The 19,452-nt window shown below is 43.8% G+C and overlaps 1 protein-coding gene across 2 annotated transcripts in view; it reads right to left on the bottom strand.

The window, feature by feature from the left end:
• The window catches only part of asl (argininosuccinate lyase), a 39,623-nt gene extending 29,052 nt beyond the window's left edge, over positions 1 to 10,571 (bottom strand). Inside the window, exons 1-6 of one of the 2 annotated variants that reach the window (XM_073053547.1) lie at positions 10,395 to 10,571; positions 10,211 to 10,300; positions 7,696 to 7,890; positions 4,362 to 4,445; positions 2,856 to 2,912; positions 1,882 to 1,979 (exon numbers count right to left, since the gene is read on the bottom strand). In XM_073053547.1, the coding sequence (XP_072909648.1) occupies positions 1,882 to 1,979; positions 2,856 to 2,912; positions 4,362 to 4,445; positions 7,696 to 7,890; positions 10,211 to 10,225 (449 nt within the window). In that variant the 5' untranslated portion in view covers positions 10,226 to 10,300; positions 10,395 to 10,571. Of the gene's footprint in view, positions 1 to 1,881; positions 1,980 to 2,855; positions 2,913 to 4,361; positions 4,446 to 7,695; positions 7,891 to 10,210 lie in introns of both variants that reach the window. The other variant, XM_073053546.1, reaches the window with a different exon arrangement.
• Between the last annotated feature and the right edge of the window lie 8,881 nt (positions 10,572 to 19,452).

The following is a 19,452-nucleotide window of genomic DNA, read 5'->3' as shown; positions in this document are numbered from 1 at the left end:
GGCTGAAGGGCCTGTATTGTACTGTATGTTTTCTATGTTTCTAATAAATGACGTTAGACAGTCAAAACAAATACTAGGCACAATGGTAAAAGTAAAATGATTTGAGTAGACAACGTTGATGTTCAGCAGGCTGTTAACAATCAGCTATTGACTTCCATTCTGTGTTTATTCTTACAATTTGTAACCGTGTTGTGACTTGAAACACCGATAATGTAAATATGTTGAAGCTCTAAAATGTTTTAAAGTTGTGGTACATTTACTCTTTAGAAAATGTATGGATTACATCCATAAACACATAATTTACAGGGTAAATCACAGAGTATTTCATAATTATATTAACACAGATTTCAAAATTACTTTGATAATTTATAAAGTTCCTGCTGCATGGTAACAAAGGCTGCGTGCCTGGCAGCATTTCAGTTAGTGTGCGGCTGTGCACCCACACAGCTTAGAGGGAACAGTAGATAAGGGTGAATGTGCACAGTCTTTTTCCCCAGCGTTAGGAAATCAAGAACAAGAGACGTGAGATTAAGATCAGAGGGAAGATTGAGCAGGAGCCTGAGGGACAAGTTTATCACTATGAGGGTGCTCAATATATGGAATGAGTTGCCAGAGGAAGTGTAAGGCCTTAACAACATTCAGCAGATACTTGGACAAGTACATGGATAGGAAAGGTTTCACGGCAAAGGAGACTAGCTTAGGTGGGAGTCTTGGTTAGCATTGACCAGTTGAGCTGATGGGTCTGTGTCTGTGCTGTTTTGACTCCATGACCATGTTTTCCCAGTTCCTTCACAAACAAGAGAAAATCTGCAGGCACTAGAAATCAGAGTGACACATACTAAATACTGGAGGAGCTCAGCAGGCCAGGCAGCATCCGTGGGGAAAAAAAAAGTACAGTTGATATTTCAGGCTGAAACCCTTCAGCAGGACCGGAGAAAAAAAAGCTGAGGAGCAGATTTGAAAGGTGGGGAGGGAGAAACGCCAGGGGACAGGTGAAACTTGAAGGTGGAGGGATGAAGCAAAGAGGCTGGGAAGTTAATTGGTGAAAGAGGCAGAAGGCCATGGAAGAAAGGAAAAGAGGGGTGAGGAGCACCAGAGGGAGGTGATGGGCAGGCAAGGAGAGAGGGACGAGGGGATGGGAAATGGTGAAGGGGGAAGGCATCACTGGAAGTTTGGGAAATCGATGTTCATGCCGTCAGGTTGGAGGCTGCCAAAACGGAATATAAAGGTGTTGTTCCTCCAACCCAAGTGTGGCCTCAACATGTCAGTACAGGCCATGGATGGACATATCGGAAAGGGAATGCATCTCCGCTCTAACTGCCGGAGGGGAAAGGGAGGGCTGTCTATACTTGTAGAACCAGATTCTAATTAGTGCACAGGAGAGCAAGTCCATATCCTAAGCACATATGCAATTAATAACAGCAGATCTGTACAATGTCATTCTGTGCATGTTGCTGAAAAATCAACGCAAAGGCAGAAAACAGCAGGAAAATCCCAGATTTTACTTGGATTACTAACATTTTCCATACTGAACCATATAACCATATAACAATCACAGCACGGAAACAGGCCATTCCGGCCCTCCTAGTCCGTGCCGAACTCTTAATCTCACCTAGTCCCACCTACCCGCACTCAGCCCATAACCCTCCACTCCTTTCCTATCCATATACCTATCCAATTTTACCTTAAATGACACAACTGAACTGGCCTCTACTACTTCTACAGGAAGCTCATTCCACACAGCTATCACTCTCTGAGTAAAGAAATACCCCAGCAGAGATCCTGTCTAACATGTCACAGCATAAAATAAGCTCCCATTGTAGATGATTTAATGGAGTCTCTGAATGATTGTAACAGTGTTGGACAGAGTGAAGAACTTACACAGCAGCCCTCTCCACCATTGTTTTAATCAGCAAGTGCAGGTGGCCCATCAGAGCAGAGATTTCATCTCGCAGCCAAATTCTCAAATCAGTCACCGTCTAAAAAAAAAAGGTTCATTGCATGCAGTTAATTACAGCTTAGAGTTGCAAAACTGCCCAAAATCAAGCAGGATTCTGATACACAGATGTACAGAAATCCACACACACCAATTGTGAGCAAATGCTGGTCTTTAGAGGACATTGGGATCTGCTGCAGCAACGTAGTGTCCTTTTGTTCCCAAAAGTACCTCGGCATGTGAGCAAGAGATAGTTAACTCGGCCTGACATGGGAACTCACCGACAAAAGTCAGAAACGTCAGAAAGTGCTTGCATGTGTACACGGAGAAATTTAAAATATTAACTCAAGTTTGTACACTTCAATCCATGAATATTTGGTGAATTAAGTAATTAGTAGAAGACAAGTCAGCCACACAAACCAAGATGGTCTTCAAACGTGAAGCATGGTCTTTGTAAGATCAACTTAGCTCAGTTCAGGTGCCTTAGATCATCTCAGAACTCCTGGGATATGGATGGAAAGACAAGGTTTCGAATAAATCATGTTTATGCCTCAGGATCAGCACTGGAATAAGCTCTACACAACATTCCTTTAGGAAAAGGGTCTTCAAAAGTGTGCAGCTCTACTACAAAATCAGACCATAGATTTAAAAAAACAGTGGGATTATTTTCCTTAGTGAGGTTTAGATTGAATAAATACTGTGGGCATTGCAGGGCATGAAAGCATAGAAGTACATCATGTGATTTCTGATACACTGTTGCGTCAGATACTGGCATATCACTGTTGTTCGAAGAAGCAGCAACACCAAAGAGACTACACCACACCAGTTGATCAAATGACACATACTGAAGGTAATTGGCAAGAATACAACCAGCTTACGAGTTGGAAGTTGCTCAGTATAGCATAGGAGTTGAACTTGCCTGATCGTTTCTGCTTCGACCGGTGTGCAATTTGCCCGCTGGTTCTCCGATCAGTTCCTGAAATAAAAAACTGTATTTCAATAATATATTAAAAACCCTCATCATTTCTGATGATAGTCAGACAATAACTTTATAGTTACATAATGGATAATGGTCAGAGATTAGATTATCTACAGGATGTTGGCTACAAGTTTACCACTTATTGGGCTGTCATGGTAGCGTAGTGGTTAGCACAACACTTTACAGTACAGGTGACCCGGGTTCAGTTTCTGCTGCTACCTGTAAGGAGTTTGTATGTTCTCCCCGTAATCGCATGGGTTTTCTCCAGGTGCTCCAGTTTCCTCCCACAGACCAAAAAGGTATTGGTTGGTAGGTTAATTGGTCATTGTAAGTTGTCCCATGATTAGGCTAGGGTTAAATCGAGGTATTGCTGAGTGGCGTGGCTCGAAGGGCCAAAAAGGCCAATTCCACACTGTTATCTCAATAAATAAATCTCCCAGATGTTGGTCAAGCAGTTAAAAGAAGGCTGAATCAACAAGATCTAATAGAGAGTTAATTTTACACATGAACTTATTAATATATTGAATTGAAATATATTTAATAGTTTGTTGGCATTTGTTCAAGTCAATAGATAGCAATGTAATGGTGAGGCCAATGTTCCTGGTAATTAGACTGGGAAAACTGGATTTCCTCAGATACTCAGGGCAGGAAATTTTGCAAAGGCTCAGCAAGTCAGGATTCATAGTTCTTATGTTGGCTTGGAATTCCATGGAATCCTCCCAGATACAGAATTAAATCCACAATGGTTACAAGTAACCTGGCATAGGCAAGTTATCTAAAGTGGAAGGATTCCCAAATGGCTACCAGATCTCCCTTTGAGTACAGTCATCATTTCTGTGACAATTTAACTCATTGATTCAAGTATCCGCATTTGCCAAAGGTTATTTTAACTTTTCATGACTGGCTCCAAGGGTTTTGAGAATTACTCTGGATTCGTTATCACAAATCCTCAGTTTTGGTCACATGATCCTGAAGACATTAGGAGAGTTCCTTCAAAATCTCTACAGGAGTTCCTCAGGGCAGTGTCCTTGGCCCAACTATCTTCAGCTGCTCCATCAATAATCCTCCTTCATTCACAAGGTCAGAAGTAGGTATGTGCGCTGATTACTGCTCTATGTTCAGCACTGTTTACAAATCCTTAGATAACCAAGTGGTTTTGAGTTTCTCTACCATTTTGTCCATTGCACTGCAAAGCTATCACGGTTTTGCCATACTGAGATTGTAATTGGAGCTGTGTAGGTTGGTTTGACCATCTCCAAAATGATTTCTGATTCCTGTGGCCTGTGGGTGTTGAACCAGATAGAATCTGGACATTAGTAGAAGTAAATTCTAGCTGCACTCCCAAAATTATATCCAAATAGTCCTGTGAATATCAATTCATTGAATCCTTTTTTTTTAAAAAAGGATTACTGAACTTTGAACAGATTAGTTTTGTGGTCATCTTACCTTCAGTCTTCGCTCGTGGGCAGTATGAATGTCCTCGTCTCCTTCTTTAATAAGGAAAGCACCTTTGCTCCATTCTTCATGAATCTGAAAATAGTTTGAAATCAAAAGTTTTAAGCACAAATTATAAAGTGCAATTTGTACCAAAATTATTCCCATTCCTCTTTGTCAAAATGGGAGACTTTCAGTAATAATGGTGCTTATTATTTTTAAGAAAACAAATTCTGCACTTAACAGTTCTGTGGTATCTAATTTAACATAGAACGAGGCACATAGAAATCAGGCCCTTCGGCCCACAATGTTGTGCTGACCATTAATCTATCTAGAAACTGCCTAGAATTTCCCTACCGCAAAGCCCTCTATTTTCCTAAGCTCCATGTACCTATCCAAGAGTCTCTTACAAAACCCCATTGTATCCGCCTCTACTACTGTCGCCAGCAGTGTATTCCACACACCCACCACTCTCTGTGTGGAAAAACTTAACCCCAACATCCCCTCTAAACATAAAAGATGGGATTTTCTCCTTGGATCTTAAGTGGGGATCCAGTACTGGCGGACAGACGTTTGAAGGTTGTTAATAGTCAAAATGAGAAAATGTTTGCAATAACAAAGATGATCAGCAGAGAAAACAGATTTAAGGTAACTGGAATAAGTGAAGGGAGAACCTTTTAAAGCCGTATATTGCAGAACTCTGAGATACGCTGCTTGTGTAAGTGGTGGAAGATGATTTAATGGTAACTTTCAAAGAGCACTGAATATATACTTGGACACATTAAAATGTCCAGGACAAAACAGGAAGGACTAAGTGTTTTGCTCTTCCAAAGAAGCTTAGTGGGGTATTCCTGTGGGGTATGATTCTATGGCTATTTGCTAACACCTTTCTGTGAATTATTAATTAACATTAAGATTCAAGTCTCAGGATTGTTTGACGTCATTTCCTGTACACAAATGTAAATGAGAATGAAATAACTGTTGCTCTGGATCCGATGCAGCGCAAAATAAAAACACAAAAGAGTGCCGGCATTGTCTGTAAGGAGCTTGCACATCTTCCCCAGCTGCACAGTGCTGTGTTCACACTGAGGAGTAGGAGTTTGTTCACTAAGGTCTGTGAGACCAGAGTGCTGAATCCAGAAGCAGCATTCTGACATAAGCGTCCTTGTTTTCTAAGTGTGACAGGGCCAGGTTGCTGACAGATGTCGTACAGTGGTTCTGCCAGTTAGCATATTGGTGAGTGTCCCGCATTGGACAGGAATGGAGTTTTCATTACGTGCCAACATCAGCTGCTCAAAGCACTTCATGACAATTGGCGTCAGTGCCACCAGGCAATAGTCATTTAGTTCTGAAGGTGTAGAGTTCTTTGGTACAGGGATGATCTGAAGCATGTGGTGATGGTAGCCTGGATGAGTGAAGTGTTGAAGATGTCCGTGATGACGTCAATGAGCTGGTGTGCACACACCCTGGGTACTCAACCTGGCAGCCTTTTGGGGTTTGACACTCTGCAGAGTCCTCCTCGCATCTAATAATGTCAATTGATTAATATGAACTAATTGACATTATTAATTAACATAAATACTAATTAAGATTCATGGCACCAGTTAGTGATAAGCTGTCAGTACCTCCGGTTGAACTCTGTCTTGTTGTCTGCTTTCCCCCAGCCGTCAGTCTGCGGTCCCGTATTGCCACATGCTCCTGTCCCCACTCCTGCTCTACTCCGGCCCCTGTATTACTGAGTACTCCATCTCTCATCTGTTTCTCATTATTACCTGTATTGCTGCCACCTGTATCTCATTGTGCTCCACCTATCATCTGCCTCTCTGTTTATTGCTCAGTGTATTTCAGTCCTGTTTCCACCTGTTTGTTGCCAGATTGTACCAGTGAGTGTTCCTGAGCCTTTTCAGCATTTGTATCTGTGCTCTGTCTGAATATTGACTCTGCCTGTTTCCTGATTCTGGTTTTCGGATTTCTCTGGATGTTTTGATCTCTGCATGAACTTTGATGCCAACTTTGTTTGCACCTCAGGATTTGTTACTCAATTATTATCACTGTGTGCACAGTACTGGGTCTGTGATTGGATCCCTGCTCCTGTGTCTTGATGTAAGCATAACGAAACTCATAAAATGTTCTAATCAATGATAAAGATAGAACAAGGGATTCACCAAATAAGATTGGAATTAGAACCAAAGTTGGTGCAGAAGTTGTGTATCAATAAGGACGTCTCAAACATGCACAAAAATGCAAGTGTTGATGCCTATGTATAAAAGAATGATCAAAAATCATTTTGGATTTGAGACCCAAACTCAGTAAAATAGAATATCAGGGTATTTCATCAGACCTGGTCTGAGAATGTGTAGTCTCCAAGACCTTACTGTAGACCATCATTCCTTGGAAATCCATAGTCCATATTCTCTGGTCATAAGAAAAATCAACATTAAACTTACAGCTCATTTGGTTTAAGCTGTACAACTGTAATGGAAGTACAGAAAATGTTTAAACCTTTAAACATTTACCAGAACCAGTCTGCCGCCCGGACCAGGGAGCAGTCTTATGAAGACAGGCTGAGCAAACGAGAGTGTTTCTCCTTGGAGGAAAGGAGGATGAGAAGTGACCTGATAGAGCAACGCAAGAGGATGAGGCATTGATAAAGTGCTAGCCAGAGATTTTTCTCCCCCCGGGGGGGGGAAATGGCTAATACCAGGGGCATAATTTTAAGGTGATTGGAGGAAGGTATAGGGGGATGTCAGAGGTAGGTTTTGTTTTATACAGAGTGGTGGGGGTGTGGAACATGCTACCAGAGGTGGTGGTAGAGGCAGATACATCAAGGGGCATTCAAGGAACTCTTAGATAGGCACATAGATAATAGAAAAATGGAAGGTTATGTAGAAGGGAAGGGTTAGGTTGATCTTGGTTAAAAGGTTGGCACAACATTATGAGCCAGATGACCTCCACAGTGCTGTAACATTCTATGTCTGTTTGTCCTACCTTCTACAGACTGTGCTGTGAACTACATTGACCTCCCATGGCATTTCTCAAGGATTAAGCCCTCAGACAATGGTTTGCCCATTTTAAAACCAAGGTATTACACACTGAATAATGTCAGGAAGTAAAATATTATTTGAAATGGGAATTGCTAAAACAGAACCCAGACAGATAACGAAGGAGGGTTTCTACCTGTGGGGTCCCAGGATTCTGCTACCCATTTAAACCAAGAATTGCTGGAAGAAAGCAAAATTCCACCCAACTCCATGATGGAATTGCTTAATCATTAGACCTTTTTATTGTGCACTAGTTCAGTCACTGGGATACAGAATATAGCTGAAGGTAGGTAAACCTCCTTTACCTTGTCCATTCCACTTAGAATTTGATCCAGTTCTGGTTTTGTGAGCAGCCCAGCCTTCTCCAACGCCTTGGCATAAGCCTTGCTTCCTTGAATATCCGCAGCCCACATTCGTTGATCATAGGAAATAGAAGCATTAAACTTCTCCATAATTGGATCAATGCTTCCTACAAATCTTCCACCCCATAGTTTAGTACCCTAAAGATACAAAATGTTTTATTACGATTCACTTGCAAAACATAAGCAAATTAAGTGACCAATCCAACCAAGTCATGGATTTTTCCACCACTTTAGTTGAAGCCTGAATGCCAGTTAATTACTGCAACAAGGGGCAGATTAAAATGAGTAACTTATTACACTTATTTTAGAAATGAAAGTCTACACTTTTCCCATTACTTTCAGTACCTCTGTCAAATAATTTGGAATCGCCATTTTTTAAGTTATTAAAAAAAAAACACACTTTATTAGCCGTGATCCACTTTGGAACAACCCAAGGCATCAAAAGGTAACATGTTTACACGATTGTGTCTTATGGGGGGAGTCAGAATCTACACAAAGTGCGTGTTGTGCAGCTCTCCAATTCACGTTACAGAGTAAATGCAGACGATACATTGGGATCACGATTCCTCTGTCACCCTGGTAAATTTTAAACAAGGGGTACAGAATAACCTGCAACCAGCCCACTGGACTGTCACTGGGCACTGTTACACCTTTTGCTTCTTTCTTGCCTAAAACTATATTTTGCAGTGGAAGATACGTAACTTGCACATGAATTAAGCAAAGTTAGTATTATGCAGTAACATTCCTTCACATGTATGGGACTGGAACCATACAGAAAAGTACATAAATATAGAACGGGGAATCAGGAGTCTAGGCTTTACTCATTACTTTCAGTAACATTCTCTAATGATTTCAAATCATCATTTCTAATGTTACAATATTACACTCCCATATAAGCGCTCCTATCATATAAGGAAGGTATTTAACTGTATCACTAAATAAGTTAATTAAATAACTGATTATTCTGTAATAGTTGGATAAATGGCTTTATTCAGTTACATGGGGCATTGGTAAGACCACATCTGCAAAGCTGCGTACAGCATCAGTCCTCCTAGTTCATGCCCTGGAAGAAATTCAAACATCACTTGGCTAAAGCGTGGATCGGTGAGGCTTGTATTTGTTGGAGTTTAGAAGAAGTCGAAAGGTGACTTGACCAAAAACTACAAGACCCCGGTGGATCTTGACAGCATGGAAGCAGAGAGGAAGTTTAAGACCAAAGGGTCTTGGCTGGAAAGAGTGAGTGAGTATGTGTGTGTGTTCGTGTTCTAGTACTCCTCCCTCTTCCCTCTCTTCCATGGGCTTCCACCCTCTCCTATCAGACTCCCCCTTCTCCAGCCCTGTATCTCTTTCGCCAATCAACTTCCCAGCTCTTTACTCCACCCCTCCCCCTCCTGGTTCCACCTATCACCTGCCACCTTGTACTTCTTCCACCCCCTCCCCACTTCCTTCCTCTAACTTCTCATCTTTTTTCCCCTCAGTCCTGATGAAGGGCCCCGGCTGGAAAAGTCAACTGTACTGTACTTTTTTTCCCCCCATAGACGCTGCCTGGCTCGCTGAGTTCCTCCAGCGCTTTATGTGTGTTTCCACAACTGCAGTGTTCGGTGTGCAACTAAACAAGCTCTAAAGGTCGACTGTACTTTTTCCCCCCACAGCTGCTGCCTGGCCTGCTGACTTCCTCCAGCGGTTTGTGTGTGGCGCTCGGAATCCAGCATCTGCAGATTGTCAAGGGACCAAGTGGTTAACTCTCTGCTCCTAGGGTGTATTCACCACCCAGTCTGAGAATAGTCAGCAGCTTCTCGGTAACTTTAAAAAAAATAACACTCATTTCAACATATTGGAATGTCCCATTACCCAATTCCCTTCCGTGGTGTAATTGTATGAAACATTCACATCCTTGAACGGCCGGGGAGAGGCAGGAACAAAAATACTTAAACAGAGCACAATCCTGGAACCTGTGTGCAACTTGCATTTGTTTTGCTCTGGGTCAAAAAAACACTATCGCGGAACAAAGCAAGAGAGTTTAAAATGTAAGCGCGTCTTTGGCACAGGAGGCGATCCATTCTGACATAAGCCAATGATGCAAGCTTTGACGAAGAATAAAAATAGAGAAACGGTATTAGTACGAGCGTTCACCATGGGTAGACTTGCAGTTAAGACAACCCTTCCAGGTGATGTTTGCGCTGGGGAGCCTGTCTTGCACCGTTCACAGTCCCCAGAATAACGCACACAAAACGCTGGAGGAACTCAGCAGGTCAGGCAGCATCTAAACAGTCGGCGTTTGGGACCGAGACCCTTCTTCAGGACCCCACCCACCTGTGCCGTGCCGGGACAGCTCCCCACCAGCCCGTACCGTCCCGGGACAGAGCGCGGGGGAGGAGAAAACAAAAGAGCATGAATTATTCTTATTGCGCGTGCTGAAGTTTTTGTTTACACTGAGCAGTTTAGCAAAGTACTTCACCTCTGGCGTGGCCATTTCTCGTGCAGAACTTCAAGGTGTCCGGGGAGGTGGAGGTAGACCTCAAGGTAGCCGAAGGAATCCTCGTCCTGCCTGTGGAGTAAACAGATCACACACCGCTCAGAAAGGTTCAGTAGCCTCGCCGATCTTTGGACGGACGGGTTCTCGCCAAGTACAGTACTAGTACCAGGTACGATAGCAGCTCACTCCGCTCCGGCTGGATCGATTTCAACCTGGAAAGTCGCAGTGCCAGGAAGCGGAACAAGCGACCATCAACAGAGCTTGCTGGGATTCGTAGTCCTGACTGGACGCACTGACTCGATTCTACCCGCTCTCCGCCGGGGCAAGTGCCCTTGCCAATCGGCACCTCTTTGCAGACATCCCACCCTGCAAAAACTCATTTCAGGGAGGTAGCACCGCCCCTCCCCCGTATCCCCCCCCCCGGGGTCGACCTTCAAGGGTGTATGTACACAGGACATTGATTATGAAAGAACTCAACAATTTATTTGATCACATATTAAAACTATTTATATATACACACACACATTCTGACACGGACACTCTGTGCAGTTAACGCCCAACAGTTAAGACAACCCTTCCAGGTGATGTTCGGAATATATATATATATATTCCTTGTAGAGTAACTCCTTAGCAGCCAGCCAGCTAGTTTAAATAACGTTAGCTATGCTAATGAACGAATGACACCTGTTAAACTCACCTCAACATTTTAACCCACTGTGGGCAATAGAAAAGTCACTGTTGCAAACAGTACAGCGAGCAACACTCTCATTATTTTTGACCCCTATTAGGCAGGGGTACACTTTAGTGTAGTCTGGGGTGAAGTACGTTTTATATTTTCACTTTTTGGAACACTCTGCCATGGCGCTGCAGGACACTAAACTGAACTGATGGACAATGAAAGAGAGAGAGAGGTCGACTGTAAAGCCTGCCCACAGAGAAAACTGATAGGCCTACTTAGCACGAAGAGAGACCAATCAGGATTCTCTCTCTGTCACTCTTTTGCTACATCTATCACTCTCTCTCTCTCTCTCTCTCTCTCTCTCTCTCTCTCTCTCTCTCTCTCTCTCTCTCTCTCTCTCTCTCTCTCTCTCTCTCTCTCTCTCTCTCTCTCTCTCTCTCTCTCTCTCTCTCTCTCTCTCTCTCTCTCTCTCTCTCTCTCCCCCTCTCCCTCTCCCTCTCCCTCTCCCTCTCCCTCTCCCTCATCAATGTCTGGGATATTGAATATAATTTGCAGGCATTAGGGAGCCGCTATCAATATGCGGGAGACTGCCGGAACTTTGGGGAGAGGTGGGATGTGTATCTTTGCGCTCTTGTGCTGTGTGCGCTGACTGAGCTCTGCGCCGGTAGCAACATGGGCTGCACGCAGGACAGCCGACTGGCGCTAAAGCTGGCCACACTTAATGCCAGGAGTTGGAGTTGGTTTAATATTCTCACGTGTAATGACGTATAGTGGAAAGCCGTGCCTACTGTTCATGCACAGTGCATTGATGTAAATTCCAGGAATACTACGCACTACACTACCTTTTACTCTCTTTCCAGTCTTGCGAAAGGACATTCTACCTGAAACATTAACTCTGGCATTCCACAGCTGTTATCAGACTTACTGAGGGTTTCCTGCATCTCCTGTTTCTACTGCAGTCGGCAGTACTTCTGGCCATCATGCTAATCTGTTTCCTGCTAACCCCATCACCACGGAGCAAGAGGAAAGCACAACAGTGCAGCTCTGGAGCTGCTGCCTCAGGCTCCAGTGACGTACGTGTGTGTGTGTGTGTGTGTGTGTGTGTGTGTGTGTGTGTGTGTGTGCGTGTGTGCGAGCGTGCGTGCGTGCATGCGTGCGTGTGTGTGTGCGTGTGCGTGTGCGTGTGTGCGTGTGCGTGTGCGTGTGCATGTGCGCGTGCGTGTGCGTGTGTGTGCGCGTGTGCGTGTGCGTGTGCGCGTGCGTGTGCGTGTGTGTGTGCGCGTGCGTGTGCATGTGCGTGCATGTGTGTGTGCGAGCGTGCGTGCGTGTGTGCGTGCGCGCGCGTGTGTGTGTGTGTGTGTGTGTGTTTTAAACTACTTTTGTTATCAAGGAATGTGTAAGTTGTACAACCTTGAGATTTGTTTGCTTACAGGCAGCCACAAAGCAAGAAACCTGGAAGAACCCAATTGAAGAAAAAAATATAAAAGACCAATACACGATGCCCAAGAGGAAAAAAATAACACTGAAAATGTAAGCAATTGAAGTAGACAACAACATTCTGAACCAAAGAGAAGCCTCAGATCTGAACCCCGGAGAAGCATGGAGTAGGCCCAAAGCCTCACTTTTCAGTTCATTGTATTAGTGGGCATGGAGCACAGCAGCTAGGGCTGTCTTCATCACCTCAGTGTCATGGAGAGAGCAGTGACAATCGGGGAGACCGAGCAAAATCATCTCTCTTTCCTAAAAAACATGTGAGTTGGTAGGTTAGTTGCCCACCATTAACTGACCCAACTGTATAGCTGAGAGTAAAAGTTCCTATCGGAGTTTGATGGGAGTGTGAAGAGAAAAAATGGGATGAGTGTAGGATTAGTGTAAATGGGTGCTTGATGGTCAACATTGGGGCCAAAGGGCCTGTTTCTATGAGTATGGTCGCCATGGTTACGTTGCAGTTAGCATGCTGCCATTACAGCTTGGGGCATCGGAGTTCAGGGCTCTCTAAGGAGTCTGTATGACCTTCCTGTGGAATGTGTGGGCTCCAGTTTCTCCAGGGCTCTGGTTTCCTTCCACAGTCCAGGGACGTACTGGTTAGTAGGTTAATTGGTCAATGTAAATAGTCCTGTGATTAGGCTGGGGTTAAATCAAGGGTTGCTGGGTGCTGTGGCCTGGAGTTCAGGAAGGGCCTGTTCTGCACTGTATCTCTAAATTAAAAAAATATAGCAAATAAGAATTATCCTGTGATACTGTGAAATTACGATAGCATCAGTTATTTACATGGTTTACTGAACAACTTGCAGTGACCCTGCATCCTCAATATTGGAAAATATTCCACAGAACCTCACAAGTTAATCGAAGAAAACCTGAGACCAAGAAGTGATATTATGGGTCAAAGAAGAACAGAAAAAGCCCTTCTGCATTTATATAGCAGCTTTCATTCTCAGATGATGTTAAAATATTTCCTAGGTCACTAATGAGCACAAAGCAAGAATTCTCACATAGTTTTGAAAACATCTGTTGCAAGCGTTGGCTATGGAATAAGTTCAAACTAAATTTACTATCGAAGTACGTGTGTACTTGTCACTATGAAATATTCTTGTGGGCATTCACAGAAGAACAAAGAAATACAATGAAAGCTGCACACGAGAGAGACGGGCAAACGACCAATATGCAAAAGATGACAAACTGTGCAAATACAAAGGAAAACATCAATTAATTAGCTAGATAAATAAATAAATAAATAATCAAAACAAACAAATATATAAATACTATTGAAAACATGTTGTAGAGACTTGAAAGTGAGTCCATAGGTTGTGAAATCAGCTCAGTGTTGAGCTGAGTGAAGTTACCCACTCTGGTTCAGGAGCCTGATGGTTGAGGGGTAATAACTATTCCTAAAACTGGTGTTGTGGGACCTAAGTCTCCAGTACCTTCTTCCTGATGGCAGCATTAGTGGGACAGTTGGGGGATTTGCTTGTAGACTTTCCTGAACAGTGCTCTGAGATCTGTTCAGCTGAAGTGGGAGGTTGAGTATAAAATAGCTGCTTTAACATGGAATGGCCCTGGAACAGTGCAGCGCTAGTGAGTGGGGAGTCAAGAAAAGGCATTTTTTCCTCAGGTCGATGATGCAAGATTCAATGGGAACAGTAGCCTAACCCACTGACGCTGTGGAATAGGCCCAGTCCACTATTAGAGACTACACAAATGAAATCAGGGTCATGCAGATCACCGGAGAGAAGAGACTCGGAAGAGATCAGAGCAGGAGATGAAAGGTCGGCGGCAAAGGATGGAATTGAGGTGTCAAAGTTGGGTTGCAATCATCAGATCAGCGAGAATAAGATGACAATTCCTTTGGGAAGGTATTGGTTAGAAGATCTCTAATGAGTGTGGAGGGGTTTCATTCCCAAACCCTAGTCCTTCTTACTGGCTCCCTTCCTCCTACCAGCCATTCACTTCGGCCTCCCACCTGAGAGCAGTGTATGATCCTCAGACGACAGCCTCGTGCTACTGAAAATCAGACTGTGTCTTCTTACTCAAAGCACTTACCACCTTGTCGTCTCAGTACTCATCTGCAGCTATTAGAATCTCTAGGCCATTATTCTAAAGGGATTTGCAGAGATGGTTAATTTTACATGGAACCATGAAGGGAAATGAACGAGTCTATGAACATTTTATACAAAGTGGAGTGTGGGACTAGGAGCTACTTTCAGTCACGGACCATAGCAATTGCTGAGTGTCAGGTGCTGATGGAAGATTTCTAAATACAGAGGGCGATAAGAATTAGGAGCTTTCTTCCAGATGCAAGTAACTAATTTTAAATTTGGGATTGATGCAATTTCAGTACCCCAATCAATTAAGCAATATGGGGGAAAAGGCAAAGAGATGAAGGAAGAATACTCACCAATCATGGTCTCACTGAGAAGCCAGAGCAGTACTGGAGACCCAATAACTTGGCTTGTTATCATATTGCGTCATCAGTAGATCATGGAATGAGAGGAAGGGTATTGTTGACCTATTAACTGGATGGAACATTCAGTTTACACAATTGTGTTGTATTCACTGTGTCACGTACCCTGTGACGGGTTAAAGAACCAACAGAAATGGAAATTGCTATAAGAGTCTGGTATTGCTATAAACTAATAGTGTTTATTAGTAACTACGCAATACAGTACTATAAATGCAAATATATTAAATGGGTTAGCACTGATATATATGTACATAAGTGTGGAAATAGGAACAAAACTAGGCTCTTTCAAACCCAGGGGTGAATGGATACAGTCTTACGATGATGAAGAGAGTTCAGTTCAGTTCGAGGTAGTTAGTTGAGTAATGTTGGAGAGAGAGAGAGGTGAGGGGTGATGCCATCGATCTTCCCGTTGTCTTCCGAAATCCTGTTGTGGTCACCGACTATGACCATAACACGTACGACCGTTCTTCAGTGGTGGAACTACCATCCAGGCGAGGGTGGACGCACAAATAATTCCCCACCGGTCGCACCTTTTCACACTGCTGGAGCCACTGATCGATTTCCCCGAATCGATCCTCCAAAAACCACACCTGCCTGTGGGTGCAATAAAGCTCGTTCAGTGTCCGAAACTGTGTGTCTGTCTGTGTAACAGCAGACCTAGTTTTTATCTCCACATGTTGGACACCAGCTGTCCATCAACCTGCTCTGCCCTCCTCTCTCTGTAAGAGTTTTACAAGCAGGCAAGTGTCCTTGTGGAAAGGTAAACAACTTGTAGAGAAACCATAACATCAATCTTTCGAGCAGTTTCTGTCTGTCTGTCTCTCTCTCTCTCACTGCGTTGGACACCTCCCTCTCTCTCTTTGTAACAGCTCAAACAGTGTCCAAAAACCAGTCTCATTCTCCAGACATTTTACAGTGATTGTCCACAGAATATGTGAACCCGAGGGGTACATAACAACTCTTTGTCTAACTGTTTGACAGATACCCAATGTAGTTAAATGATCATTTTTGAAGAAGTTCATCTGTTCCAAGAGCTGTCTGTGTTTCGTCATTTTACTTCACTACACAAAATTAGAAAAGGAACATGTGCATACCCACGTATACAGTGGATTCTGGTTAATTGGGACATTTCGAGTCCAGTACATTTCAGCCCGATTAAGCAACTCCCCCAAATAGCAGAAGTTTCATGGAAATAGTTAAAAAGGTATAAAAAAGCCAAACTGAGTAGCAAATCATATATTTAAATGAAGTACAGAATAAATCAGAACATTACTAGTACTACCACAGTACTATAAAACTGTGTATTAGTTCCTAATAGTTATTGACGGAGGAGTTGATCCAGTGTATGCAATGAACAAAATCAACGCAGAGACCCAGTGCAGGCAATGAAATCGTCATACAATGCTTTAGACAGTGACATCCACCAGATCTTCATTCTCATTGTAACATTCAAGATGATTGTTCATACCTTCAAATTCTTCATAATTTCTAGCCTATTGAAGTAGTAAAATCATTTCATTTTCACTCCCTGCCATTTTTGTCATCTCCAAGCCTGAATGCTTGGAACCATGATGAGCAAAGCAGTTCTGAATTGTCTTACTGCTTATTGCTTGCCAGCTATCAGTGACAAAGATCACCGGTTTTTGAACACAAACACACACGGCTGTTTAAAAACTGCCCGCTCTAAGCACAGTGTAGTGTCCGACGGCCACGCAAGTGCACGCGACTGAAGCTAGTTAGAACTTGTCTGGCAGCATTTTCCTGCACCAGTTAAGAGGCATCGTCATTACTGGCTTCATCAAGACCTGTGTAGATGAGTGTGTGCCTTCAGGAACATACCAAAGTTCGTGGATGAACCAGGAGATTCGTAGTCTGCTGAGGGTTAGACTTGTGGCATTCAAGACCAGAGATCCAGAATGACATAAGAAGTTCAGGTATGACTTTTCAAGGGTGAAAACCAGTTCTGATTGAGGTTGGCGATGGAAATGGATGCACGTCAGCTCTGGCAGGGTTTCACAACGTGAAGCCTAACATCATGAATGGTTGCGATGCTTCACTCCCAGATGAGCTCAACATGTTTTACATGCGCTTTAAAAGGAAGAGGAAAACGGCACCTGTGTGAATTCCTGCAGCATTGGTGACCCTGCGATCTCTGTCTCAGAGGCCGACGTCAGAACATCCTTCGGGAGGGTGAACCCTCCCTCGCAAGGCGTCAGGCCCTGCTGGTGTACCTGGTAGAGCTCTGAAAATCCATGCCAACCAGCTGGTGGGAGTGTTCAAGGACATCTTGAATCTCTCACTGCTGTAGTCGGAGTTTCCTACCTGCCTCAAAAGGGTGCTCAAGAAGAGAATGGTGAGCTCTCACTATCGGCAAGTGGCACTCACATCTACTGTGATGAAGTGCTTTGAGAGATTGGTAATGGCAAAATCAATTCCTGCCAAAGCAAGGACCTGGACCCACTGCAATTTGCCTGTCGCTACAATAGGTCCACAGCAGATGCGATCTCACTGGCTCTCTACTCTGCTTAGCCCGCTGCTCTACTCTCTTTGAGGAGACTTGGTATGTCACCAAAGACACTTGCAAGTTTCTACAGATGTACCATGGAGAGGATTCTAACTGGCTGTGTTGCCAGCTGGTATTGAGTGGGTGGGGGACACCACACAGGGTCAAAGTAAGCTGCAGAAAGTTGTAAACTTAGTCAGCTCCATGATAGGCACTCTCCTCCCTCGCATCCAGGACATCTTCAAGGAGCGATGCCTGTAAAAGGTGGCATCCTTCATTAAGGACCTCCATCGCCCAGGACGTGCCCACTTCTCATTGCTACCATCAGGGAGGAGGTACAGGAGCCTCACACACACACACACACAATGTTTCAGAAACAGCTTCTTCCTCTCCACCATCAGATTTCTGAATGGACAATGGACCCATGGACACTACCTCAGTATATTTTGCTCTCTTTTTGCACTGCTTGTTTAATTTAAGCTTTATATAATATACATTTCTGGTAACTTATAGCTTTTAATATTATGTATTGTAACATACTGCCACCTAAAACAACAAATTTCACGACATATGCCAGTGATATTAAACCTGATTCTGACTCCAAACAAACAAGGGGAATCCCGGCTATTTTCTTGATTTAGCTTTTGTTCTTTAAGAGTTGTCGCAAATACACGGCAGCCCCGATTAATCCATTAACTCCAATGAACCGGAATCCACTGTACTTCAAAGTGATGTCGAGGCCGGAGCTGATGAAGCAGGAAGGAGGTGGATATCGCAAAGCAACAAACTGTTACTGGTGAGCTGACTACAGTGGTAGTTTAAACAATGAGAGCATTGTTACACCCCAGGGCTTGCAATGGCAGGTTTGTAGTAACGAGTGTCAAAAGCAGCGATGTTGTGGGTCGGGGCCCGTGTCTCCAAATGTCTTCCCTTCGTTCACTCCACCCTGAGAGACCACAGGAAAGGAATCGGAGGAGAAATGAGGCTGGCAGCGGAGAGAGGGGCACGTTCAGCGGGGTCCGCTATTTTCTCCTGTCTGAACATGCACTTGCTTTCTTTGAACTTTTCAGTATATCCCAGTATAATTCGAACCGGCAGCATGTCGAATTATCGGGTGAACGATGTAGTCTCTGGGGTAACAGCAAGTCTGTGTGCCTTTGCTATTGCTTTGCTCACGCTTGAGTGCTGGTAGCGGGTGCACTTCATTTTCGCCGGTGGGGGGGGGGATTGTTGCTCGCTGCCACTTACATGCGGGAGGGAGGGGAGTTGGGGGGGGACTTTGGGGTTCTAACGTTTAACTGTCATTCATTCTTGGCGGCACTCCTCTGTTTTCACGGATGGTCGTGAAGGAAAAGAATCTCAGGATGTATATTGTATACATTTCTCTGACCTTAAATTGTACCTTTGTAACCTTTGACCTTATTTGTGTAGCTGCCTGAGGACTTCCTTCCTTGAAATGGGTATTCTTCCTTGATGCTTGTGGCCATTAATAATCCCTTTGATTTCAAGAACAGTGACTTACACCTTGCAGTATTTTGTCCAGAGCAGCATGAAAGATTCATGGTTACAGATATTTAGGAGTTTTATGTAGGAATGCAAGCTTTATATATCCATTAAAAATCTGAGATGCTGGATCACTGGAATTTGACTCCCCAGAGGGCTGTAGACTTTAGATCACTGGAATTTGCCTCCCCAGAGGGCTGTAGACTTTAGATCACTGGAATTCGCCTCCCCAGAGGGCTGTAGACTTTAGATCACTGGAATTATTTAAAGGAAAGGCAGATACAGGGGAACTGGGGAATATGCCGGATGGACACAGAGAAGGGTTAACTCCTGGGGAAGATCTGCCATGAGCATATCTCACGGTGGATCAGGTTTGTAGGGGTGAGAGTCCTACTCCACCCCCCCCCCCCGTGTTCTTGTGACCAAAGTAATATCTGTGATAGAGTGAGACCAATATTGTGGATTTGCGGTTATCCTGTGGTCGAGTGAGTTGATTAGGTCAAAAGGGAACCAAAGTACGTGCAATGTGTGTTGCACAGAAGCAGATTTGCGAATCCGGTAAGTGGGACAGAAGACAC

The sequence above is a fragment of the Hemitrygon akajei genome, chromosome 8 (genome assembly GCF_048418815.1).
Source record: "Hemitrygon akajei chromosome 8, sHemAka1.3, whole genome shotgun sequence".
Taxonomy (NCBI): Eukaryota; Metazoa; Chordata; class Chondrichthyes; order Myliobatiformes; family Dasyatidae; genus Hemitrygon; species Hemitrygon akajei.
The sequence above is the reverse complement of the archived record's forward strand: the minus strand, read 5'-3'. Positions and strand labels throughout refer to the sequence as shown.